Below are 27,400 nucleotides of genomic sequence, written 5' to 3'. Positions count from 1 at the left end.
GGAATGCCTGGGTGGCTTGGTGGGTTAAGACTCTGCCTTCGGCTCCGGTCATGATCTCAGGGTCCTGGGATCGAGTCCCACACTGGGCTCTCTGCTCAGCAGGGAGCCTGATTCCCCCTCTCTCTCTTCCTGCCTCTTTACCTACATGTGATCTCTCTATCAAAAAGATAAATAAATAGGATCTTTAAAATAAAAAGAAGAAATTGTTTATTTTTCTTTTATTAGGATCCAAAAAGTGTGATATGAGCAGGTGGAAAGCAGGAATGAGGAAACTAAAGTGGAGCCCCCTGGGAAGGAAGGAAAGGAGGGATGGAGGGAGGGGGGGAGGGATGAAGGAAACGGAAGAACGACTTTGGTGGGCGAGCAGGTTTTATGGAATCTATGAGGATACTTGTTTCCAACCACGTTCCTGTTCCCACTGTGTTGCAGGCGAACTGAGACAGAAGAGCTACGTCCTTTTGCCAGCAGGTGGCGCCATTAGAACCTCCTATAGTAAAAGGGGGCGGAACGTAAGCCGGACCCGTGGTATTTTCCTTTCAGGAAAAGTCTAGTCGTCAGTGTCAGTGTCGTTTCCTAGCTTCGCTGACATCAGCAACATGTGCGCACCCCTTAAAGAGTTTTCAGAAGATTCATCTCTCCCCTCATTTTTCGTATACTTGTATTGCTCATTCAGTGAAAGATTATATCCCCATAAAAGGAAAAAAAAAAAGAAAAACCTGAGGGTTTAAAACAGACAGACAATATATATATAATATTATATATATATAATATATATTGACATGTGTATTATATATCTTAATTACTGCAGTTACGTGAGGCACACATCTCTGTAGTGAGTACGATAGATGTTCTTGTGAGGTTATGCTAGATGGTTAGAGACGAAAGGAGCCTGCCCTGTTCTCACACTCCTGTCCTCCTCTGGGCTGGAAGGATTCCTTGTGGCCGAATATCTCCCCAATACTAAGCAGTCTCTCGGACTCGGGGGGAACCCTGTGTCGGAGGTAGTGGGCATTTCTGACCTTCACAAACAGCTCTAAGAAGGTAGGTGTTACTGACTCGTCTTTCAAATACCCTGCGCATTCCCTGGGATTCAGAGGACTCTGTCTGCCAGCGTTGGGGTCTGGCTGTAGGCTGGTATCCTTTGATCCGGCCTCGTCAATGTGTGCTTTTCCGCTCTCACCAGCTGGGCTGGAACCAGGGCCTTGGTCTAGGGTGTTGATGGAGACATCTTGATCTTGACACAGAACAGAGATGCCCTTGTTGGAGTCTTTGCCCTTTGGGGGGCTTTGACAATCTTTCTCATGGGCTCGTGGCTTCTCTGCTGTAGAGTGGGAAGCTCTGTAATTTTGAGATAGTGACTCTTCTTTGCTTTTCATGGAGTCCTTTAGGGCAGTGTGATGGAAAGGAGGCATCTGGGATTTGGTTTTATGTATTTCCTGGGTCGTGTTGGTGACCAGTGCTCTGGGGAAAGAGTAAAAAGAAGAAAAATCTCTGAAAACCAATAAAAAGGCCCATATTTTGAATTTCCCAGGTGTTAGACCATGTTCCCTTTCAGTGTGGTGTCAGCTGAGGTGATGGTGGTTGAGAAGGGGGTGGTGTCGATAGCGGGAAGTATTTCATTGCTTCAGGAGGAAAGGCAGCATTTTCTCAGGGAGAGGATGACATAGGGTGGTCAGTTGGGAAGAGGAATTCAATGGTGTCTCAAAGAGTTTAGTAAGCATTTTCTTACCTAACTTTATTAACCTGTGGAACTCGGTGCTTCTGTCCTCTTGTTGATGAGGGTGGAAGAACATCTTTTGGTTTCTTCTGAATTCCATTCCCCAAATAAGAGGAGAGCTTTTTCTTGATAATATCTGCTTTGAGTTAATGAATAAGTGTTATGGGTTGAATTCTGTCTTCCCCAAATGACATATGTTGAAGTCTTCACCCCATAGCATCTCAGAATGTGACCTTAATTGGAGATAGGGCCTTTACAGAGATAGGCAAGTTAGGAGGAGGTCGTTAGGGGGAGCCCTAATCCATGAGTAGTGTCCTTATTAAAAAAAAAACAGGAAATTTGGACACAGAGACACAGACAGAGGGGAGACAACGTGAAGGAAGGTAGGGAAAAGATAGCCATTGACACTCTGAGAGAGGCCTGAAGGTAGTTCTTCCCTCACAGCCTCAGAACAAATCAACGATCCACACACCTTGATCTTAGACTTGTAGCCTCCAGAACTGTAGGGCAAAAAATAAGCCACCTAGTTCGTGGTTCTCTCTTATGGAAGCCCCCAAAACTAATCTAGTCAGAGAAGGGAAAGGATGCTGGATCACCCATGGGTTTTCTGGGCAGAGAACCAACACGTGAACACACTCAGACCGCAGCAGGCTGATTTGGCATGCTCGATGGAGGCAGAAGGACTCATAGCAGTTCCTCAGGGTTGACCTAGACCATGTTAACAAGGATTTAGAAACACTGAGATCAGAGGTTTAAACTGGCTGGAGGCCCATGGAGGTTTTGTTTGAATGTTGTATTTGGCAAACATGGTGTTTTCAAGACAAAATAACTGGGTGTGAGCGATACACAGAGGTGGTGCCCTATTGTTTCCTTTACCTCAATTATGTTCCGTCCTACTGGTCTCAACCATGAGTTGCAACTGCCGGCTAGGATGAAGTGGGTTTTTCACTCTTTGAGTAAATGTTTCAGCATCTTGTAGTCATGGCTGCTGTTGAGGACCTACTTAGTTTTCAAGACACCTCATGAATGGGTCACTTGGGTGTGAAAGTCCTGCACTGGCTTGGGAGTGAGCTCCCCGGATCTGCACTGGGGTTAGCAGGCAGCAGGCAGAGGGAATATGACCAGATAGGGGGACTAGAAATCACATTCACCTCCTAGTATCATTTCATCTCGTCACTTCTTTGCGAGACAGTCAAGACAAAAGACCATCTTTGGTGAGCCCTTTTTCCTCCGTTAGTTCCTTGAGTCTGTGTGTGTGTGTGTGTGTATGTCTCATCCATGTAAGACCTTCAACTGTTTGCTATAAATTGAGAGATTCTAAGATACCTCTTCCAGATAGGCCAGTCTTCTGAAGTCTAGACTTGTTGAGTCAGCAGGCTCGGAAATGAACATAATTTTCCTCTGAAACGTGATCTTTCTCCCATGTTCCCTTGTGAAGGTGTGTGTACCTGTAGCCATCCAACTCTCCAACTCAACAAGGATGCTTGAATGCCTCCTCTGTACCGGGCAATACACTCTTGACTCTGGTTTTATTTCCCCCGGATATATCATTAATCACAAAGTTCTGACAATTCTACTTTCTAAATATCTTAAAATACTCATTTTTATTTCCTTGGCCAATTCCCTAGTTTAGGTCTGAACTTTAGGAATTTTCTTCAACATTGCCGCCAGAGTGAACATGCCATCTCCCTACTCCCAGACCCTATAGGGTGAAACCTAAACTCTTTTGCATGACCTACAAAACCCTTCATGATCAAGGCCCCGCCTCCCCCCCACTTTGCCTCCAATTGTGCCTCACCTTCTCCTCACCCCTTACCCTCCTCAGTACTGGGCTGTCTGAAGCAACTTATGCCCGTGCATGCACCTTTGTACATGCTGTTCCTTCTGCCAGGAGGGACCTCATTCCATGTGTCCTCATGACAAACTGCACTCCTCCCCCCTGCCCCCTGCATTCTCCTCTAAGATTCTGCCCACACAGTGCCTCTCCTGGAAGATCTTACCTGGGGCCCATAGGAATCTTCTTATATCCCTGCCCTCCTTTGTAAACAACTCTAATTTAGCAATGAGCATTTTCTATTATAATTTTTCAAAAGCACAGATACCTTCCAATTTAAACGTGAGCATCTAGAAGACACAGACCGTGTTTTCTCATGTTTATGTTCCTGCATCTATCGGAGTAGCTATAATGTCCCATAATAATCTGTCTCAGTATTACCTCAGTTAAAATGTGGGTTTTTGAGCTCAATTCCCAACCTGCTGATCCAAATCTCTACGGTGAGGACATCTCTAAGATGAGGACAGGGGTTATGCATTTCGGACAATCTACCAACTGGCATGTGGCTGAATCTCAGTTACAATTTCAGTAAATGAATCATGGGAAAATGTTGCCTAGTACAGTGCCTGATAAATACCAAGACACAATACATATTATTTCTTCCCCTTTTCCTTAATTTCCCCCCTTTCCCTTAATTTTACTGTCAAGAAATTCGAGGCTTAGAAAGAATATGACTATCCAAAGGACATAGAGGCCGAGGCCCCTGAATCAGTTTTTTGCCTCCTGGTCCAGACTCTTCCTGCGCCACCTGTCCCTCAGGCAGACACTACTCAGCCAGGACCACCACCTGTCTCAGCCTGGCCTTCTGCATACCTTCCCTGCCCCCTTCTGTGAAAGTAGATATATGGTCTTCTGTGTCTTTTTGAGAGTAGAAGTGGGATTCAACCAGATGGCTTTTAAGGTTCTTTTCCAGTCTGTGAGCTCTCATTCCCGTTTGTTTTAACCATTTATTATAGACAGGGAAATGGAAAGCAGAGAAGTTCAGCTACTTGCTCAGAGTCCTCTCTTAGGCCCAAAGCTGCAGGTTAGAAATAATTCCCAGGCCAGCTGTTTGGACATCACTCTTTGTTCTTATGTCCATGTATTAGCCGTGTAGACCTAAACAAGTCGACACTGAATCATGACACCTGGATTTCCTCTGGAGCTTGCTCTAGCATTTTCAGAACTTCTGAGTGCCAGCACCTGCTTTTAGTGAGAAGGGGCTATAGTTTTGCAGAACTCGGGTGGATCCTTTCTATGCTGAATTTTGAAGTCATATAAAAATCAAATTATTTTAATGATGGATGTCATTTCTGCAAAGCATACAATTACAGCAGTTTTAACAAAGCAGTAGGAAAGTTTTAGTCCTGAAACCATCTTTTCTTGATGGCTCGATCAATCGCTTAAGTGATAAGAGTAAACACTTATGTAAACTTACTTCGTGTTTAGGTCCTAAGTGCTTGCTGAATCCTCAACTAACTTCACGGGGTGGGGAATATCATTTCCATGTTACATTGGAAGAAAGTGAGGCACAGACAGGTCCAGTAAGCCCCCCAAGGCCTCACAGCTGGTAAACAGGAGTCAGGATTTCAACCCTGACCGTCTGGGTCTGGAGTCCGTGTTCTTAGCCGCCATGTTTTAATGGGGTCATTGAGTAGGGAGAGTTTTCTTTCCCAGTTTTTATTGAATGGTATAGACAGCACTGGAGGATCTGAGATTCCGGACACCACGTGTAGCCCTTGGCTGTGTGATGATCAGTAGCTACTAACTAGAAACTAGTTTTTGAGGTTAGTTCCATTATTCTTATTATCACTACTTTACTACTTATACCTGTTAACTGGATAGTCTTCTAAGTGATATATACATTTGGAAAGGGTTATTCTTTGGAGACAGGGGGTTCTAGGGAAGAGCATTGTGGTAAAGGCTATGAGCACATGGCTTATGGATAAAGAAGCCTCTTTGGGAAAACAACAGAAATATTGGCCCTTTGACTTACAGAGTCAAAGAAAACACAGTTCCGATATGCCACAATTACTTCTTCGAAATTTTCTCATCTAAGCAAACCCTGCAGGCTCTCGTATGGACACACATGAAAGTACAAGGAGGCTGAGCAGTTCGTATCAGAGTCGGTCTCATCGGTGAGCGCCGAAAACAGCCAAATGCCCCCTGCTCAGCCCCATCAGAGGGCCGCTCTCCACACAGAGGATATTGTTCTGTGGTCACTAAGCCCGGGGGTTTTGTTTACTTTTTTTTGACTTCCCCTTCATAACGTGACTTGCACACTGAACCATTGCTCAATCAATGGCTGTTGACCAGGTGCAGAGATGAAACCACACCAACCCAGACATAGTGAGAAGAAAGCAGAATGAAAAATAAAATACGAAGAAAACAAAGGACTTAGTAAGAGAGAGCTCACTTGAAACACTGAAGTGACTGGAAGCCAGAGAAGTATTAGCTGAAAAAGGCTTTCTGATGAGCTGCTCTCGGGGACTGTGCACTCCAGGGAGAGAGGGAGGCAGGAGGGCGGAGGCAGGAGGGCAGGCAGCCTAAAATCCAGGTCCGGGTTCAGTTCTTGTTTCCTTGGGATCCAGGTCTCTGAAAGAGCCCTTGTCCTGAGGAGGGGGTGTCACTCTGGCCTCAGTCAGGCAGTGGCCTGCCGCCCTGCCCTGCCTCTCCCCCATCCCCGAGGCCTTACCTTGTTGCAACCGCTGCAGTTCTTTCTGGAGCTGTCTCTGCTCCCAGGTCAGCAGCTTCATCTGGTACAGGCAGATGTACTCCAGTGTGTGCAGTCTTTGGCGGAGTCTGGCTTCAGCCCGCCTGGCATTCTTCCTCTCCAAATCGAAGTGCTTATACACAGGACCCGTGACCATGTGCCTCTCCATCCTCTTCATGGTCTAGAGACAATCATACAGGATTCTGACAGGCCCCACGACGAACCTGATAGAGCAAGGCAGGGATGGGGGGTGAGGGAGACACCCTGACCCCTGGCTTTTAATCAGGTTTCGAGGTTTGAATCCTGTGTGTTTCTGAAACGGCAGCTGCCCAGTCATACCATTGGGAACTTTTGCCCCATACTAATGAATTCCTAGAATGACACAGAAGATGGAAGGGAAAATTGTTCTCTGAGGCTCAGTGTCCTTGCCAATAAAATAGTGATGGATGATAGGCTCCCCACACAGCCCCAGTCAGATTGCCATGAAGACAGAGCATACAAACACCTCTTTGGGAAAAAAAAAAAAACAGAGAAACACTTTACATAAAGCATTATTCACCCAATAAGAGAGTCTCTTCCACTATTCTTCAAGAGCTTCCAAAAAGTCTGCTGAAGGGTCTGGAGAGGATGTGGGACGTAGGGCAGAGCCATTCTCTGGGACCCCTTTTGGTTCACTCATTCACATATGAATGGGTCCACGCAGCCTCTAGTCTACCAGGTGCCAGGTGCTATGCTAAGTGCTGAAGGTAGTGATGACTGAGTCATAGTTCCCGCTCCTAAGATGCTTTCAGATTTGTGACTGTGGAGTCTAATAATAACACACCAGATCTGAAGAGTAGGACTCTCCCAGTCACAGAACAGTGCAGGCATCCTAGACCAGAAGTCTGGGCAGCAGTGGAGAGAATACTTGGGTTGGATGTCCCCACCCATTTTCTCAGAGCTCTGGTCGTCTCTACCCTTCTCGTACCCTGATGACCAAGCCACACTGGCTTCCTCCTCCTGAGAACCCTATCACATGCATAGGCAGGGCACACCTTCCTCTTCTTTGAGTTCACCATACTTACTTCAGAGCTAAGATCACAATATATGCCCAGGATACAAATGGATTGCTCTAGATGGAACTTTGATGATAATAATTCAGGAAAAAGCTTAGTGTTGAAAGGGAGGATAAGGTCAAGACCAGAAAAGACATTTTAAGACAGCTTACTTTATAGTCTAAAGTTTAGACTAAACTTTAACTAAAGGACAGGTGAGTAGCCCTTACCTACAAAGCCGGAGTTCTCACCATGTGAATGCTGCTTGTATCTTTTGCTATGTCAGGCTGAGTCTGGGTTAATGAGCTTGTTTTTCTTCAGGAAATCTTGGAGTTTGGTCTTGGAGTGGGGGGCGGGGAGAGGCTGTGGGGAAGATTGTTGAATACACTTGAAACTCTCTCCTGTGCCACCTCCCCTGGGCAGGAATGCTAACTCCCTGGACGTGGGCACCAATCCCAGAGCTCTAAATAGCTCTGCGAGTTAAGGAAGCCTGCCAGCTTCCAGCTGTCCCCTAGTGGGGCCCGCAGTACTCCTTCTGGGCTGTGTCCATGGGAGCCGAGAATGAAAGCAAGAAGTGTTTTACTGTGTTCTCAGTCTCCTTCCCCACCTCATCCCCCTTCTCTTTTTCCACTTCATTTGTCATACCTTCCCTCCCCCCCATGCTCATTCCAACTTCTTGGAAATCAGATCAGGGCCCTAAAGAAGGCATTGTTTCTAGATTTTTGATTTTTGGGTTTTTTGGGGGGATCAGATGGTGTATATTTTGTGTAGGAAAGTAGTTAATTTTTTTTTTAAATCATTTTTGCACATCATACTGACTTTCCTTGGGCTTCTGTCCATATTGTGTACTTCAGAGCTTATTAAGGTTTTCTGTTGTGGCATCAGAATTAGGTAAAGTGAACTTTAAATCGACTTGTGTGATCACAGTTTGGACAGCTGCAATAGAAGACCAGCTGAACTATTGGTTATAGAACAGGCTACTAAGCAGGATTTGTACTGTTGCCTGGGGCTTCATGGGAAAACAAGAGCCACTCGGTGCCACAGTCTAAAGAACCGTCAGCATGAGGGCCTAGTAATCCCCCCAGAGCTTACTGAGTTCAGCTGAAAAGGCTCTACTACTCAGAGTCATCCAGTCATCCACCTGCAAACACGCTATTATAAGGAGATTACTGGGGAGAGCAAGAGGACAAGCCATTATTCATTCTCTCAGTAGGAGGTAATTCCTTTCCCAGCCCTCCCACCAGGTAATTCTCTCACTTCCAGTATTTAAGTGAACAGGGTGGGGTTCTAAGAACACCATCCAAGAGAAAGGAGTGCCTACAGAGGTGAGATGGGCAGCTCACTCCCCAGGGGGACTTGATGACCCCCAGAACCACCAAAGAGCTTCCATCCCAGCCTTTTGCTGCCACAGGGGTGATGATGGTGAGGGATTTCTTAGCAAAACTAGTTACTCCATGTCATCTTGAGAGAGAGCTGAGAAGGGAGGCTTGCAGAAAAAACCCAAGGCTGGAAGACAGGAATGAGCCATAGTGTGATGAGTGTGCAAGGGAATGGTGGCCAAACCCATCCTAGTCCCCCTTGGCCCTTTGAGAGGGCCAAAGAGAATCTCAGCACTTTCCTGGCTCGTGAAGGAGCAGAGGGCTTGTGTAAGGAAGCAGAAGCCATGGAAGACTCTAGGTCAAATAAGGTAATATATCACCAGAGTGGGCATAGAACCATAGGCAGGGCCAGGGGGAGAAGGGACTTAGAGATCTCATTGAAGGGGAACTTCCTCATGAAAATGATTATTTCCTTCCTTCCTCCTTCCTTCCTTCCTTCCTTCCTTCCTTTGTTTCTTTTTTTGAGAGGGAGAGAGGGGGTGGTGCACAAACACCAGTGCAGGGAGAGGCAGAGGGAGAAGCAGACTCCTTGCTGACCAGGGAGCCTGATGGCACTAGACTCAATCCCAGGACCCTGAGATCATGACCTGAGCCAAAGACAGACACTTAACTAGCTGGGCCACCCAGGTGGCCTAGAAACAACACATCTTAAGAGCAGAGGACAGCAGGAAAGCATGGAACATCACTGGACAAGGAAAGACGAGCAATGTTCACACAAGCACCAGTTACATAGGAAAAGCTCTGCCTCTTCTATTTCCCTTTGATCCCACAACCTCAGAGGGGTTAGATATTGAGAAGTCAGGGAGGGGAGGTGTACAAAACAAGACCACATTCCCCATTCCTCCCCAAAGGGTTGGAGAAGGAAGAATGATAAAGCAGTTTGTTCCCTCCCTCTCCAGGTCCCTTGGAGTCTAGTGAGGGAAGGGTTTAAATTGTATATGAGATTGGAATTTCAAAGTGGACTGGCCTTTTTATAACCAAAGTGGCTGGAAATGTGGAGAATCTGTCCATTAAGGGACACTAATCTACCCATAAGGGACAAGAAAAGAAAAGAAACAAAAATAGTGATTAGAAATGTAAAATTGTCATTCCCACACTGTGTCCTGCTATCACTACTAGGGAAAGGGGAAGTTTCTACAGATCAACGCAGTTATTAAAGCAGTTATGATTAAAATTAATTTTACAGAATAGATTTTATTTATTTGCACTCATGGACTTTCCTATCTCTCTTTTATCTGGAGGTAGCATCCTTGTGTAGTCAAATACATCTGAGATCAAGTAATTTTGTTATTTAATAGGACATATAACTTTATTTATTAATTTGTCAAAGCCATAGTTTCCTTATCTGTAAAAAGGGTTAATAGTATCTTTAGCACAGGACTTCTATAGAATAGAATGAAAGGATAAGTGAAGTGTTTGCGCATAGAAGATGCAAAATAAAAGTTAGTGCCTGGTTTCTAGCAAAGATGTTGTAACAGGAACTAGATTTACTTTTCTATATGAAACTTAAAATTTAAAAATTTAAAAATCAGACAAAATTTATGAAATTATTATTATTATTATTATTTTTGGTTACATCGGACATCAGGCAGAGAGGATGAAAGAACAGAAACATACCAGGTGATCCCTATTATTGTCACAGCTAGTACTGCCCAGGAAGAGGTTTCCCTGAATTACAGGGAGGGGCAGCCAGGCATGTATTCCTTGAATTGAGGAGACAGAGCTAGAATTCCAGAAAAGCAAGGCAGCTAGCATCAGCAGGGCAGAGTACCAGATCCAAGAAGCTCAATAAATCCCAAGCAAAAGAAACATGAATAAAATGACTCCAACGGATACAAAGTCTAACTGCTAGAAAAAAGGAATAAAGAAACAAAGATGACAATTGCCAATTTCAGAAATAAGAGAGGGACATCACTACAGATTCTACAGATATAAAGAGCTAATAAGAGAATATTGTAAACAAGTTTATATCAATAATTTGGCAAATTAGATGAAAAAGAAATTCTTTGAAAGACATAAAATGCCAAAGATCATTTAAAAAGAAATAGATCAACTAAATACCCTTATATAGATGAAAGAAACTGAATTTGTAGTTAAAACCTTCCCACAGGGACACCTGGGTGGCTCAGTGGGTTAAGCCTCTGCCTTCGGCTCCGGTCATGGTCTCAGGGTCCTGGGATCAAGCTCCAGATTGGGCTCTCTGCTCAGCGGGGAACCTGCTTCCCCCTGTCCCTCTGCCTGCCTCTCTGCCTACTTGTGATCTCTCTCTCTCTATCAAATAAATAAATAAGATCTAAAACAACAACAAAACCTTCCCACAAAGTAAACTGGGTGATTCTACCAAACATTTAAGGAAGAAATAATATCGATTTTACAGAAATTCTCCTAGAAAATTAAGAGGAGAAATTACTTTCCAATTTTTTTATGAGGCTAGTATAATCCCAATACCATAACCAGAAAAAGACATTACAAGAAATTGATACTATAAAACAACATTATTCATGATCATAAATACAAAGGTTTTTAAGCATGGTCTATCATATAAAATATATAGAATATGTAAAAAAGATAATTCATTGTGACCAAATGTGGTTATCCCAAGAATGCAAGGGTGATTTAACACTGAAAAATAAATCAATGTGGATCATAATATTAATGTGGATCATAATTAATGTACAATCACTTTGGAAAATAGTTTGGCAATTTCTCATAAAACTGAACATATACTTACATATGACCCAGAAATTCCAATCCTAGATATTCAACCAAGAGAAATGAAAGTATCAACAAAAAAACCCCAAAACATCAACACACACAATGGCATGAGAACATCTTACAGACATGATACTGGTAAACGAAGCCAAATACAAAAGAGAAACTGATTCTGTATATTTGAAATGTTAGGACACATGTAATTACTCTGTAGTGACAGAGATTAGATAAGTGGTTGCCCAGGTTGAGAGGTGTGGATGAAGACTGATTGCCAAAAGGAATGAGGAACTTTCTGGGGGAGACAGAGGTGGTGATTATATGTTGCGTACATCTGTCAAAGCCAACAACCTGTAGACGTCAACGGTGAATTTTAAAATATATAAATTATACCTCAGTAAAGTTGACTGGAAAAAAAACACCTAATTTCTTCTTGTCAAAAAGGTGCAGGAGACTTCGGCTTCCACCATAAAAGATTGACTTCTATGGGACTTGCCCTTCTCCCTTCAAAACCTGGAGAACTAGGCAAAATATAACTGTTATCAAATATTGGAAAATGGGCAATGCAGGTGTGCGATCCCCTTCAAATAAGATGCAAATAAGATGACCTCTGTCACTGCCCCACATTAGTACCTGGAAGCAGGTTTCAGGCTGCAGTGTATGAAGTGGCAACCAAAACAGAATCCAACTGTCTCTTTGAGTCGAGCATCCAGAGAATGGAGTTTGGACAGGCTGGGGTGGCTGGTTATGCAGAACAGAGTACCAGACAAAAGAGAAGTACCTGGTGTGGGGAAGCTGGTCCAGTGATCTACAGAGGGGTCCCTTTGAGTCTTTGGCTGTTCGACTCCTACAAGAATGAAATGCCCAACCAAACTGTGGATAAATAAATAAAATGGGGCATATTTATGTAATAAAAGACTACTTATCAATAGAAAAAAAAAAACCTACCAGTATATGAAACAACGTGGATTACTCTCAAAAGCATGCTAGGGGCACCTGGGTGGCTCAGTCTATTAAGCGTCTGCCTTCGGCCCAGGTCATGATCCCAGAGTCCTGGGATTGAGCCCCCATCAGGCTCCCTGCTCAGTGGGGAGCCTGCTTCTCCCTCTCCCTCTGCCTACCACTCTGCCTACGTGTGCTCTATTAAGTAAATAAAATCTTAAAAAAAAAAAAAAAAAGCATTGTGCTAAGTGAACAGTGCCCATACAAATGACTAAATCTGTGTCATTGCATGTATAGTGAATTTTAGAAAAGGTCAACAAAGTGATAGAAAGCAGATGGAGGCTGCTGGAGCCCAGGGGCAGGGGAGTGGGGGAGCAATGAAGGACTTGAAAGGACAAGAGAAAAGTTTTTGGAGGGTCCTGGAGATGTTCTAATCTTCATTGTGTTGGATTTACATAAATGTTCTCATTTGTCAGAACTCGTCAAACGATATACTCAAGGGTAACCCTCTCAGGTCCCCTCCCTCCTCGGGAGCTTTGTACTATCACTTTGCTCTCACTCAATAAAACCTTGCTTTGCTAACCACCCACCAAAAAACCCCAAACAAACAAACAAACAAAAAACCCCAAACTGTGCACCCAATATGGGTGAATTTTATTGGATGAACATTAAACCTCAATAAAGCTGATTTAAAAAAAAAAAAGGTATAAGAGACATCCCAAGATGGCAGAGGAGAAGGAGACCTGAGTTTCGTCTGGTCCCTGGAATGTAGCCAGGTAGCTCTAAATCATTTTGAACACCCGTAAACTCAACCGAGAGCTAAGAAAAGAATTCTGTAATTCTACAAAGAGAAAAGTGACCACTTCCTGCAAGAATGACAAGATGGAAAAAGTCACCTCAGAAAAGAGAACAGGCAGTACTGACTGCCAGGGACCGAATCAGTATGGATATAGATAAGAACTATAGTTCAGAATAACAATTATAAAGATACCTGGGCTCAAAAAAAGCATAGAAGACACTAGAAATCATCTTTTTCTGGAGAAATAAAAGAACTAAAATCTAATCAAGTTAGATTTTTAAAACACTATTAATGAGATACAATTAAGAAATGGGGGCTCTAACTGCTGGGATAAATGGGGCAGGCGAGAGAAGGGAAGCCAGGGCAAAAATGAACTGTTGGGACTTTATCAAGATAAAAAAGCTTCTGCACAGAAAAGGAAACAGTCAATAAAACCAAAGGACAACCGACAGGCTGGGAGAAGATGTTTGAAAATTTCTTATCAGGTAAAGGGCTAGTATCCAAAATCTATAAAGAACTTACCAACCTAACAGCCAAAGAATAAATAATCCAATCAAGAAATGGACAGAAGACCTGAACAGATAGTTCTCCAAAGAAGACAAACAAATGGCCAATGTGGCACATGAAAAAATTCTCAACATCACTCAGGATCAAGGAAATACAAATCAAAACCACAATGAGATACCACCTCACACCAGTCAGAATGGCTAAAATTAACAAGTCAGAAAATGAAAGATGTTGGTGAGGATGTGGAGAAAGGGGAACTCTCCTACACCGTTGTGGGAATGCAAGCTGGTGCAGCCACTCTGGAAAACAGTATGGAGGTTCCTCAAAAAGTTGAAAATAGAGCTACCCTATGACCCAGTAATCACACTACTAGGTATCTACCCCAAAGATACAAATGTAGTGATCTGAAGGGGTCCCTGTACATCAACATTTAAAGCAACAGTGTCCACAATAGCCAAACTATGGAAATGTCCATGGACAGATAAATCAATAAAGAAGATGTAGTACATATACATATATATGTATATGTACACACTCACACAATGGAATACTACTCAGCCATCAAAAAGAATGAAATCGTGTCATTTGCAATGACATGGGTGGAGAGAAAGATCATCAGAGAAAGGTAATTATCATATGATCTCACTCATGTGGAATTTAAGAAAATAAAACAGGATCATAGGGGAAGGGAGGTAAAAATAAGACAAAATCAGGGAGACAAACCATAAGAGACTAATTTTTAAAAAAAGATTTTATTTATTTGTGTGTGTGTGAGAGAGAGAGAGCACAAGCGCGGGGAGAGGGAGAAGCAGATTCCCTGCAGATCAGGGAGCCCAATGCAGGGCTCAGTCCCAAGAACCAAATGTGAAAAGCACCTTTGGGATAAGTGGGAAGTTTGAGTAGAAAATGAGTATTTGAAGATCTCAGGTTTTGTTAATTTTACTGGTTGGGATGATGGCAGGTGCTTTTGTTAATGAAGTCCTTATCCATTAGAGGTACATACTGAAGTGTTTGCAGATGAAAAGACATGAGCTAGTATTTCGTATGTTTTCTAAAATACTGTAGTAAAAGTGTAATAAAATCCTAAAACAAGTGCATCCGTGTCTCTGTGTGTGGGGAGAAATGACACAAAAGTGGCAAAATGTTGAAGCTGGGATGGGGGCACAAGAGTGTTTACTAGATGAGCCTTTCTATTTAGGAACATGTTCTAAATTCCCCATAGCAAGCAGTTAAAAATTTTTGTTTGAGGCAGCCAGATTGGGGGAAAGACATTATATTCAAAGGAGCGTTCAGTACATTTTTAGCTGGGTTTTTAAAAAGGAATAATGGAAACCAGAAAATAGGGGAATATCTTCAATATTCTCAAAGAAAGCAAATGTCAATATAAAATTCGATACACGGTAAAATAAAGACAACTTCAGACAAATAAACACAAAAGAGATTTTGTTCTGCCCTAAGTAAAATTCTAAAGGATGTACTTGAGGGAGAAAGAAATGTTCCTAGATGTAGGACCTAGATGTAGGAAGGAATGAAGTCTGAGAAAGTAGTAGATATGTGGGCCCATATCTAAATCAAGACAGGCTGCATAAAACTGAGATTTGGAAAATAAAGTATTTAGTGCACTGTAATAAAGCCCTGAGCTTTCAAAGAGGTAGGACGGCGAAGGGTTCTGAGGTTCTTTTATAGCCCAAGGAAAGGGTAAAGATTCCAATTAACATGATATACCCAGACATTAAGATGCATGTCATCATATCTGGGATAACGGTAAAAGGATTATAGAGGAGAGGATGGTTTACAAACCAGCACAGGAGAAGAATCAAAATGGAAAAAACAATGAATCTAAAAAGGGAGAGAGAAAGATGGAGAAAGCAGAAAGTACAAAATAAGATGGAAATGTAAGTACAAAACGATCAGAAATTGTATACATAAATGACTAACGGCTCTAATTAAAAGTCAAGAATTGTCAGATTGGATTTCTTTTTTTTTAAAGAGTGCTACTTGGCACTAAAAGGATTATAAATATAAATGCAAATGGAAATGAGGAAATCATGTGAAATTTCCCTATTAAATGGTGGTTACTGAGATGACCCAAATCTTGCAGGATTTTCCCCCAAACATAAATGATATTTATAAGGTGAAACTTGAAAGAAGAAGAAAACAGACATCCAGAATTACAGTGGGAAATGTTAATTCACCCCTCTCAGTCATTAATGGAATCCGTTAAGAATCAAGAAGGATGTGGGACATTTGAACAACACAGTGGCAGACTTAACCTTATGGACATGTAGAGAAGATCACCTTGCTTTTAAGAAAGGTTCCTGGAAGCTGCCAGAAGATACTTCTGCTTACAATTCATTGACTTAAACTTGAGCTGGCTTCAAGCAAGACTGGGCAATGTTGTTTGCTTTTTTGTTTTTCTTTTTCTGAATAGCTATGTGCCCACCTAAGTTTTGGGGGTTTCATTGCTTTGGAAGAAGAAGAAACTTATGTTAGAAGACAACCAGGAGTCTCTGCCACAGACACTATGACACAGAAACAAACAGCTAAGGGTTACTGAGTGTTCACCCCTCTTAATATGTGACAGGGTACAATCAAATAAGCACTAATTGGTACAAACCTTATTATAATTGCAAATGCAGAGTCTAAAATCACTGGCAGTGCTCTCCTATAAGGTGGTTTATCCAGATGGTCAGAATATGTTAATATAATTTTTTAGATTATATTTGAAACAAAGCATAAGCACATGCATGCATGCTTTCTTTGTTTTTTAAAGATTTTATTTGTTTGTCAGAGACAAGCAGGCAGAGCTTGCAGGCAGAGGGAGAAGGAGGCTCCCCGCTGACAAGGAGCCCCATGCGGGGCTCAATCCCAGGACCCTGGGATCATGACAGGAGTGGAAGGCAGACACTTAACCAACTGAGACCCCCAGGCATCCTGCGTACATGCTTTCTTGCAGAGAAGTTCATGATCCCCCCCATTGTGTGTGCGCACACCAGTTTGAAAACACGTGGCTCCGAGAATGAGGCTCACACACACACATTTTCAAGACACAGCCCTGGCCTTGTCTCTTACTCTCCCACATCTCCCTTGGGCTGTTTGCATTTCTGCAAAGACACCATGAATTCTTAAGGTGCTAGTTTTTAGCACAGACTGTTTCTTCTCTCGCTGGCCCCTTCTCCCTCTCTTGGCTCTTTGTCCCCCTTGGAGGAGTAGGAGCGTGCCAACAGGATAGGCAGGTGCCCTTATCTTTCCAGAGGGAGCTGAAAAAGTTTCTGTCCTCTCCTTCAGTGCATGTAAAACATATAATTCATTCAACATTATTACTACTACTACTATTGTTATTGTTAACCCTCCAACAGGAACCATTGTTACACCACAGTTTTCAAAAATGTCAGTATCCTTTTAATGATTTATTTGTTTCTTTCTCCCACTGGTGTGCATACTCCTTGAGAGAGGGTCTTGGAAAAATTCTTGGAATTCTTGGAAAAATTCTTCAGCATGCAGCATAGTGCCTGACTCATGAGAGTGTTCAGTACATGTTTGCTGAATTAAAACTTAATTAGGAAAAAATAACAAGTTAAATAATCTCCCCTGAAAACATATGTAACTCAGACTTTTAATTTTCTTATTAATTAATGACCAAGAGGACTTCGGTGCTTCTCTTATCAAATTGAAAAGGTGATTTTTAAGATAATGTCAAATGTCTTACTAATATTTTGAGCTGGGAAAACCATAGCCTATAAGGGTATATGTATGCTTACAGTGCTTATCCCATATTAGTTGTAAGTTGACCCATTTCCCCCTTTCATTCGATTTATAGCTGAACTGCTGTCTTTCTATTTTATATTAAAGCAAACATTTTGTGAACTTGTTGGGTTTCCAAAACCCAACAGCCTTTACCAGAGAGGAAGCGGTGTAGTGAGGTGCACAGGATGTGTTTCTTTTGTGGGGCTGGCATGGCTAAGGAACGTGGGCTGGCTAATCCCTCCTTATTTCTGGTAATGAGACTTCAGCCTTCACCACATAGTGGGAAAGTAACAGTCGTGGCCACCCTTATCAGGGAAAGCACACAGTGTTATTGAGCTAATACATTCCTAATCTCCCCATCTGTCTAATGGGGATTGAACACACGGTGTGTGGGTCTCCATAGTGACCGAGTCCCCATCATACCCACTCTGCCTACAAAACCAAACACCTGCCTCTCCTCTCTCGCTGAGTGCTCAAGAGGGACTGTGTTAGCTTTCCTGGGCTGTCATAACCAAGTGGGCAGTTTAGAACAACAGAAATATATTCTCACAGCTCAGGAGGCTGGAGGTCTGAAATCAAGCTGTTGACAGGACCATGTTCTGTCCTGAGCCCCTGGAGGAGGCATCTCCCAGCTTCTGGTAGCTTTAGACACTCATTGGCTGGTGGTGGTGGACCACCAAGCCTTGTGTCCATGCTGTCACGGCTCTCGACCCTCCGTGTTTGTTTTTGGGTCTCTTCTTGTCTTATAAGGACTCTGGTCACATTGGATGAGGGCCCACCTAATTCAGTCTGAGCTCATCTTAAACTGATTACATCTCCAAAGACCCCATCTGGAAGTAAGGTCACATTCATAGGGCCGCGGGGTAAGACTGACATCATTTTGGCAGCCATGGTTCAACCCATGATGGGGACTTTTTTAAAGAAGCCCCGTGGAGCCCTTTTGGGTCAACGTTACTCAATTTTTTATTTTAATTGTTATAAGTAGGTAATTTGTATATTTTTAAAAAATAAATCGCTGTAATTTTAATGTTTACTATATTCATTACTGGGAGTTACACTATTTTAATGAGCCAACATATATCCTGTTAGTCTATTTTAGAACTTCCAGTAACATGACATGTGTCTTGATCTACCATCTTCACCAGTTCTCTTGCCAGTTCTCTAATTTTTCCAGCTGCTTAGCCTTGTCGCCATCATTGATTCCTTCCTCCCCTTGACCATTACTGAACCCTCTGAACCTGTCTGCTGGAATATCCCTTGCTTCCAGTTCTTTCTTAACACGCACTGGCGTCAGGCTTTTGATTCCTTATGCCTAAACCATGATAACCAGCTTCTTTCTGATCTCCTGACCTTGGTCTCTCCTCACACCACCAGATTAGCATTCATGGGACCCCACTGTTTAAAACCTTTCTAGGATATGTCTTTGTTCGATAAATAAAAGAAATGCTTTAGCCTGGGAGAATCAGAAGCTTGACAGGGAAACAACCTACGGCGTCCAGGATGCACAATATTTACCGCAATGAGCCCAGTGATCTCCAAAACGCCCAATCATCGAAGAAATGTAAAATTTTGGCACTCGCTGCTTACAAGGGTAAAAAATAGAATCAGTATAACGTAAAAGGATATTGAATAAATATTGATATAAAAGATCTTTGTGTGTTAGAGAGGATGTGGAAAAAGGGGAACCCTCTTATACTGTTGGTGGGAATGCAAGTTGGTGCAGCCACTTTGGAGAACAGTGTGGAGACTCCTCAGGAAATTAAAAATAGAACTTCCCTATGACCCTGCAATTGCACTACTGGGTATTTACCCCAAAGAAACAGATGTAGTGAAAAGAAGGGCCATCTGTACCCCAACGTTTATAGCAGCAATGGCCACGGTTGCCAAACTGTGGAAAGAACCAAGATGCCCTTCAACGGATGAATGGATAAAGAAGATGTGGTCCATATACACTATGGAGTATGATGCCTCCATCAGAAAGGATGAATACCCAACTTTTGTATCAACGTGGACGGGGCTGGAAGAGATTATGCTGAGTGAAGTAAGTCAAGCAGAGTAAGTCAATTATTATATGGTTTCACTTATTTGTGGAGCATAACAAATAGCATGGAGGACAAGGGGAGATGGAGAGGAGAAGGGAGTTGAGGGAAATTGGAAGGGGAGGTGAACCATGAGAGACTATGGACTCTGAAAAACAATCTGCGGGTTTTGAAGGGGGTGGGGGGTGGAAGGTTGGGGGAACCAGGTGGTGGGTATTAGGGAGGGCACGGATTGCATGGAGCACTGGGTGTGGTGCAAAAACAATGAATACTGTTATGCTGAAAAGAAATAAAAAAATCTAATTTGAAATGTGAGAAACAAGCAAAAAAGATCTTTGTAATGACGTTTAATATTGGTAGGTATGACATTTAGATCTGCTTCCTACAGTGCATTTGGAAAATATGGAAAAGTGTAGGGAAGAGTGAAAAAATGACCTGTGGTCTTATCAGCCTATTAACATTTTGAAATGCTTCCGTCTAGTCTTAAAGGAGGAAAACTGTCGAATGAAATGATTTTCTATCCAAGCCACCAAACCTCCTACCCCTTTTATTATCTCTACCTCTTTAGTCTCAGACTATTTTAACTTAGCCTGTACATGCCTATTCCATGCTCGGTGTTTCCCATCATTTATTTTCTTATGTCTAGGGGCTGAGTTGAGGGGCTGAAGCTTCCTCCCCCTAAACCAATCTTCAGAGGAACTGGGATCTGGAAGATTTTCCAAACCATCTTGAGTCTTATTGCGCCACCTGCTGGAGAGCGAGAAAGGGAGATTACAAACCAGCAGCTCCTGTGAACCTTCCAGAAGAGAGTGGGAGGCAACATCATGAGAGAAGAGGGTCGTGGCCACTCTCCATCGAGACCCACAGTCCTCCCCAAGCATTCCGACCTTCCTTCTTGCTCCTTGGGAGGTGAGTTCAACTTTGAACTCAACTGCTGTGTGCAGAGAAGCTGATGTCCCTCTTCTTAGGATCCCATCTGACCCAGTCCCAGAAATGGACAAATTAAAGATTTCCTTGACGTCAAAGCCCCGTTCAACCTTCCCTCTAATAATAAGAGAAGCCTGGGAATGGCTTCAGGGATGCAAACAACTGAACTTGGAGGCTCGGGGCGGGGGTGGGGGGGTCGCAGTGGAAGCAACCAGGGCAGATTGCATACCGGAGTTCCCTTCCACGCAGAAGATGGACAGACGCACTTCAGGCTCTTTCCTGCCCGTTTCTCCCTCAGCTTCCATCTCTTCCTCATTCCCTCCATCTTTGCACTGGGGCAGCAGCTCACAGGCTGCAAACGCCTGCATCATTTATCGAAGAGGTTGCTATTTGAGAAGTTACAGTCCTTTCTTAAGATTTTGCACTTCTTGCCCGCCCGTCTGCTCACTTCCTTCTTAAAAATAATTTCTTTGAGAGAGAGAGAGAGAGCGAGAGCGTGAACACGAGTTGAGAATAGGAAAGGAGGAGGGAGAAAGAACTTGAAGCGGACTCCACACTCAGCGCAGAGCCTGGGGCGCCATCCCTCGACTGCGAGATCATGACTTGAGATGAAACCAAGAGCTGGACGCTTAGCCAGCTGGGCCACCCAGGGTCCCCACATCTCTTCACTTCATAAGGAGCCCAGAGTCAGGGATTTGCTTCTGCCCGCCTATTCCGGAATTCTGTCGCTGCCTCTGTCAAGAAGTTTCTCCCACATCAACTGCTATTCTTTCTGGGTTAATTCAACATAGGTGTATCCAGCAGTACCCTGGGCTCAGTGGCAGGAGAGCCATGGAGAAAGGTAAAAGTAATCTTTGCCTTAAGGAAGTGAACATCAAGTTGAGGGCAGTAGCAGGCAAAAAGATGAAGAGACTCCAGAATTAATTTTGTTCACCTCTTTAACATATTCTCCATACCAGGATCATGGAACAAAACAGGTCACATGTTTGGGAAAATTAACACCAGAGAGAAATGACTTGAACCAAATGCCATGTGAACACATGGAAATCAGCAGAAGCATCTGCGTAAATGTGGGGACCCTTTATAATTAAAACCCAGGAGTCAGATTTAACACAAGAAGGTCAGGGTTACTATTTTTGCAAGTAGAGCTGACAGACTTTATGTTTGTTTGTTGGCTTTTACAAGGAATATCTAGGTTGGTCTACAGGGTCACTGAAAGAGAATTAATTCTAAGGCACCAGCCATGTTAACATTTTAGGTGAATTAGGAAGGAAAGATGGGGGAGAGGTGCTTTGGCCTTAAAGCACCTGCTTTTTCTCCGAGCTCTACCTGCCCACCTATGTGCCCTGAACCATCTGTCGCTTCCTTTCTCCCTCCGTAGGACCAAGATGATCCTTTCCTGATTCTAAATTCAGCAAGATTTGCACCAAAGAGAATGCCTTGGAGATTCAATTGAGGTCTGAAGTGGCAGAATTTTCTTTTCTTCTCTTGTCTTTTTAAGATGTAATTTTTTTTTTTTTTTTTTTTTTTTTTAAGATACAGAAAGAGAGAGAGCGTGTGAGTGGGGGGAGGGGCCGAGGCAGAGGGAGAGAGAGAATCTCAAGCCGGTTGCCTGCTCAGCAGAGAGCCTGACACAGGGCTCCATCCCATGACCTGGGATCAGGACCTGGGCCGAAACCAAGAGGCAGTTGCTGAACCAGCTGAGCCACGCAGGTGCCCGGCGCGCCAGGCAGCAGAATTCTCAAGACGCAAGAAGAGTTTGGGGGAAGTTTGTTATTCTCTGAGGTGCAGGGTGTGAAGGTGGGGAGGGTTTGAAGCAAGACTCAAGGGCGTGGGCACAGTGGGTAAGAGAGAGCTTCTCCTTTGAAACACCCGAATCCTTAGGCCATGTGTGTGCGTGTGCGGTCAAGGGAGTCCTTACTCTCACTGATGAGGACGATGACGATGATGATGAGGATGAGGATGATGGAGATGATGGTGATGATGGAGATGATGGAGATGATGGTGATGATGGTGATGATATGCGGGTCCCTTTTCTGCTTTCAGACAGTTTTTGGAATCATCTTATATAGAGCTCTTTTTTTTTTTTTTTTTAAAGATTTTATTTATTTATTTGTCAGAGATAGAGGGGGAGAGAGCGAGTGAGCACAGGCAGACAGAGAGGCAGGCAGAGGCAGAGGGAGAAGCAGGCTCCCTGCTGAGCAAGGAGCCCGATATGGGACTCGATCCCAGGGCGCTGGGATCATGACCTGAGCCGAAGGCAGCTGCTTAACCACCTGAGCCACCCAGGCGTCCCTTTATACAGAGCCCTTAAAGGTGTTTTGGAATTAGGTTGCATGGGCTCCAGAAATTAACATAGGTAAGAAATTAGTTTACGGGGCGCCTGGGTGGCTCCGTGGGTTAAGCCGCTGCCTTCGGCTCAGGTCATGATCTCAGGGTCCTGGGATCGAGTCCCGCATCGGGCTCTCTGCTCAGCGGGGAGCCTGCTTCCTCCTCTCTCTCTGCCTGCCTCTCTGCCTGCTTGTGATCTCACCCTCTGTCAAATAAATAAATAAAATCTTAAAAAAAAAAGAAAAGAAATTAGTTTACGGCTGGAATTTCAGGTCGACGCCTCTAGTTAAAGCTCGTCCCGTGAAAACCCGTTGTGTCTGTGCCTTCCGAGTCTGACACAGGGTGGCGCTCCTAAACCACGCGCTGGGCACTCAGGCCTCCGCCAGGCGCTGGGAAAGCCCGGGGAAGTGAGGGCTGGGCCGGAGCGCCGGTTCCCGCCGGTTCCCGCCGGTTCCCGCCGGTTCCCACCAACGGGCGGCCCTCCCTTCACTTTTCTCCAATGTGGCACACTTGCTGGTCCTCGAGTCCTCCAGATCCTGTTTTGCTAAGTGGGGCTTTCATTTCCTAATGTGATTCATGCCGCAGCAATTTTTTTCATGACAGAAGTGGGGATCCATTAAAAGAATACTTTTTTTTAAAGGATAGAACGATGCCACATGATTTCATTTTCTCCTCTTTGATGTTAGAGTGAAAAACATGACTTTTCTGTATCAACCAAAGATTTACTTCTGCAGGGCCCTGACCAGAGGCCCACGCCAGCTCTTCATTCGGAACCTCGTAAACGGTTTCGAAGCTAAGTCCATAAAATAACAGAATGAAAGGACTTTTTAAAAAACCATAAAATGATGATCGTCATGATAAAATTTGCCTGGGCAAGAGGTTTGAGTTCTTTTAAGTTGCTAAGGACTTTCCTGCAGTCTTTTCACCCATTTTGGTCTTCATTTCCCTCTTGATGAAGTTTGTCCCCAGTTCCTAACTGGCCGATGCTGGTCCTCTCTGGGTAGAGGGGAGCAAACACCAGCAGAACTGTTCAGCCTCCTCGTCGTCAGCCCAGACAGAGCCCCTCTTGAGCCATGGTTCCCTCTTTTCTATTTTCTGGACATTGAATGAGCACTTGTTTCTCCGTCAGAGAAGAGCCTCCTTGGCTCCTTTAGCATTTGGCTTCTGCCCTGCGAGGCTTGCTTCACGCGTTTGCCCTTCTGACACCGGTCTTCCCAGTCCCAGGCCGTAGTGGATGCAGGCTGAGCTCTTTCCCTGTCCCGGCTCCTTATTTTATAGTAATATATATTAATAGAATGTGCTATTCTATTAATACTTAGTACATAAAATATTAACATACTTTAGAATATATATCATAATACTAATAATTAATAAAATATATAATATATAGACATATAAGTGATAAACATATATATCGAGAGAGAGGCGTCCGTATCTGTGTATGTATTGCATATATAAAATAGAGAACAGCCCATTCATCTGCTTTGGTTTGTTTTGTGCTGATCCCCTTATTCCTTACTTTTTTATTATTTTTTAGGAAATTTCACTCGTTTTAGACCTATGTCTGATTATGTATTTCATTTTTCTGGCCTTAAGTCTGCCTTCCTGAGAGCTCTGTTGGCCACACAGAATCACCTTTTTTGTGTGACTCCAGGCTGACAGTTCTTCTCCTACATCTCTCTCTCTCCATAGAGGACCAATATTTGTCTGTTTCTTCTTCTCCAGTTCTTTTGCCTTAAGCCCTCAAAGTTTCGTTGGTAGTAACACTTTCCCCTCATGCTTCTGAAAGTCAGACTTGTGAGCTACGAGAACACAGGAGACGGAATGTAAAGAAACAACTCATTCATATGAATGAACTTCTCAGCAACATGGCCAGCAGGTAGACGGCACCAATTGAGTGAAAGGCATTATTAGCAGTTGTCTGGCCAGTTTAATCCAAGACACTTCAAATTGTTACCTTTCTATACTGGATAGGGGTGGCCAAGCTGGGATTTGAACCCAGATCTTCCCCAGATCTCAGAGGTGGTCTTGACCTCTCTCCTGCTTCTAGCATGTTGTAGAGGTGGGCTAGATCAGGAGGACCTTCCAGGAAGAGGGGACAGTCTGTGCTAGTCATGGCAGCAAGAAGACATGTGGGGTTTTCATAAAAGCCCAGTTAGCCGTGGCCAGACAGAGCCAGTCATGGGAAGACGGGGCTGGGGACACTCAGGACTTCTTACGACCTTTGCCCTAATATTCTCTTTCAGACATCGGGAGGGAACCCTGACCCATCCTGGAGAAGGGAGGCACATTTAGGCACCATGCCACCAGAGCAGAGGGGGATAGAATTTGTTCCTGTGTGTCCCGTCCTCAATATAGCCGTCGGCCTTTCCAATACCACATATGGCCCTGTATGGGTTCAAGGAAAAAGGGCCATGGATGGAAGCACAGTGTTTTCTCTGCACACCCCAGCTGAGGGTCTCAGCAGCCCCCAGAGTGAGCTCTTCTCATCCAGGGCCTGGGCAGTCTGTGGATGTGACTATTCCCAGTGTAGGCGGCTTTCTGCTTGGATTACAGTCCTGGACGTTCTGGTATCTCTCATCTAGTCCTGCTTTACACCATGCTCTAAGTGCAGCCGTGTCCCTGAGAGGGTGATTTCGGTAATATGTGTGTGTCCATGCTCTGTAAGGAGCATGGACGAGAGAGGGTAATAGAGCAGGGGCAGGATGGCAAGAAGGGGCCTGCACGCCTTGCCCAGAACCTGCTTCAGCCACTAGTCTGTGTGCCTGTGTCCATGTCCCCACATTCTTCTCCTCTGTCGATCCCCATGGGAGCGGTGTCTCGTGTCCCAAGCAGATGCTTCCTAAGTGTGTGATTTCCAGCTCGAGACACGCAGGCTGGGAGAGGCCGCCGTTGATAACTAGATTCAGCTGCCTGTTACGGCTATAATGGGCTCTGAAGTCCAGATGGCCGCCCCTTGGGCCAGCCCGCATCTGGCTGGGAATGCTGTGAAGCACGTAGCAGCTCCGGGTGAGGGCCTGGCCCTCGGGAGGGTGTGAAGGAGGAAAGAACGCTCTCCCTCTGTCTGGGATCCTGCCCCCATCCCCACCTCTGACCCCAGTGCAGGAAGACCAAAGCCAAAACCAGACATCTGGTTCCCTGCCTCTGATTTCTGCTTCCCTGCCTGTGACGGCAGGGTACAGGGGCTTTCCTTAGGGAAAACTTGAAAAACTTCCAGTTAGACTGGGCCAACGAAAGCCCTCCAAGGCTGGCATCAGTCTCTTCGTAGGGTTGCCCTTTGGTTGCATGAACAACCTGAAAAATCAGATTTACTTCCCATTGACCACGGAGACCTTGAAAACGTCTGGAAGATCGCCAGCCACAGGGAGCCCGTAATAGGCAGGTGCCCTCTGCAGTCTGACACGACAAATCAATCTTCGGGGATGGATTTTGGGGAATGTTGCCCCTGTGCAGAGCCAGGGGGGTTTAGAGTCTGGACGTGCTTTCACCCTCAGATGGCATTCCCATGCCTCACTTGCCTCACTGTCCAGGAAAGGATCTGAGAGGCGGAAGGATAAAAGAACGTGCCCAAAGCTGCGTAGTTAGTTAGAAACGGAGCTAGGATCCAAATCCAGATTTCCTAGGGGAGAGCTTGGTGTTTTCTACCCAACGCACGCCTAGACTTCACCTTCCACACTCCAGCGACTGTGATGGATTTGTTTCTGGCAGAGTGAGGGCCGGCCGTGGTGGATGCACCCTGGCCCCTGAGAGAGAGAGTTAGGTAGTCCCAACCACGGATGATTCTGAAACACTATTCATTCCATAATGTGGGATGGAATGCCTACTGTGTGCAGTCCCCTGCTGCACTGGCAGTCGGGGCTTGGGAACGTGGTTCTCTGCAGTCACCTTGTCCTGGTGTAAGCCCCGTTTTGGTTTCAAACAGAATCGGTATCAAGGACATTTGTACTGTCAACATCCGTGTCTTCTTGCTGTTCAGTGTTTGCCTTTGTTCTGCTTCTAAGTTCTTGACCTGCTTATTCTGTCTGCTGATGCCTGTCTTCCCACCCGTGGCTTGATCTTCTATAATTTAGCCTAGAATTTGGATCCCTGGCTCGTATCAGTGGTTGGTGCCGTGTTCTTGCCTGGGCTCTGGTCCCGGTGTCCTTGCTCTGGTGTTGGCCGTTGTGACCCCACTCATCCCATCACCCTCTCTGCCCCTCGGACCATCCTCGCGGTTGCCATTTTGCTGCTACCCACGGCCAAGCGGGGCATCCCTTTCTTGAACTCGAGGCATAGAATCTATGGGCTGAGTTGCCTCTGACTGAAGCAAAGAACACAAGTGTCCTCGGGTGTAAGCAACCAAGGGTTACTCTCAGGCTGAGCTACCCGAAGTCAAAGTTAAATTACTGAGACGGCTTTTGATGCTAAAATGATACGGGATGAGTTGATAAAAGAAGAGTGAAATATTGGTAAGAAAGTGACTATTTCGTTCCAAAGACTTTTTTTTTTTAAAGATTTTATTTATTTATTTGACAGACAGAGATCACAAGTAGGCAGAGAGGCAGGCAGAGAGAGAGTGAGGAGGAAGCAGGCTCCCTGCTGAGCAGAGAGCCCAATGCGGGGGCTTGATCCCAGGACCCTGAGAACATGACCTGAGCCGAAGGAAGAGGCTTTAACCCACTGAGCCACCCAGGAGCCCCTCATACCAAAGACTTTTAAACGTTGTTCTGAAGTATTGCTTTTAAAACTGACGATTGTTTAATA

General features: G+C 44.4%; 1 protein-coding gene across 2 annotated transcripts; it reads right to left on the bottom strand.

Annotated features, from left to right (window-relative positions):
• Positions 1-209: 209 nt before the first annotated feature.
• Positions 210-7,726, bottom strand: CCDC190 (coiled-coil domain containing 190). 2 transcript variants are annotated; one of them, XM_045081195.1, is made up of 4 exons: positions 7,508-7,726; positions 6,226-6,424; positions 1,730-1,853; positions 210-1,461 (listed from the first exon to the last, which is right to left on the bottom strand). In XM_045081195.1, the coding sequence occupies exons 2-4, from the start codon at positions 6,419-6,421 to the stop codon at positions 873-875; spliced, it is 909 nt and encodes a 302-aa protein (XP_044937130.1). In that variant the 5' UTR covers positions 6,422-6,424; positions 7,508-7,726; the 3' UTR covers positions 210-872. The 2 variants fall into 2 exon arrangements, with proteins under 2 accessions (XP_044937130.1, XP_004751479.2); XM_004751422.3 differs by having other exon boundaries at positions 6,226-6,467; positions 7,508-7,725.
• Between the last annotated feature and the right edge of the window lie 19,674 nt (positions 7,727-27,400).

This window comes from Mustela putorius, unplaced genomic scaffold (genome assembly GCF_011764305.1).
Source record: "Mustela putorius furo isolate JIRA1106 unplaced genomic scaffold, ASM1176430v1.1 tig00000508_pilon_pilon_pilon, whole genome shotgun sequence".
NCBI lineage: Eukaryota > Metazoa > Chordata > Mammalia > Carnivora > Mustelidae > Mustela > Mustela putorius.
The sequence above is the reverse complement of the archived record's forward strand: the minus strand, read 5'-3'. Positions and strand labels throughout refer to the sequence as shown.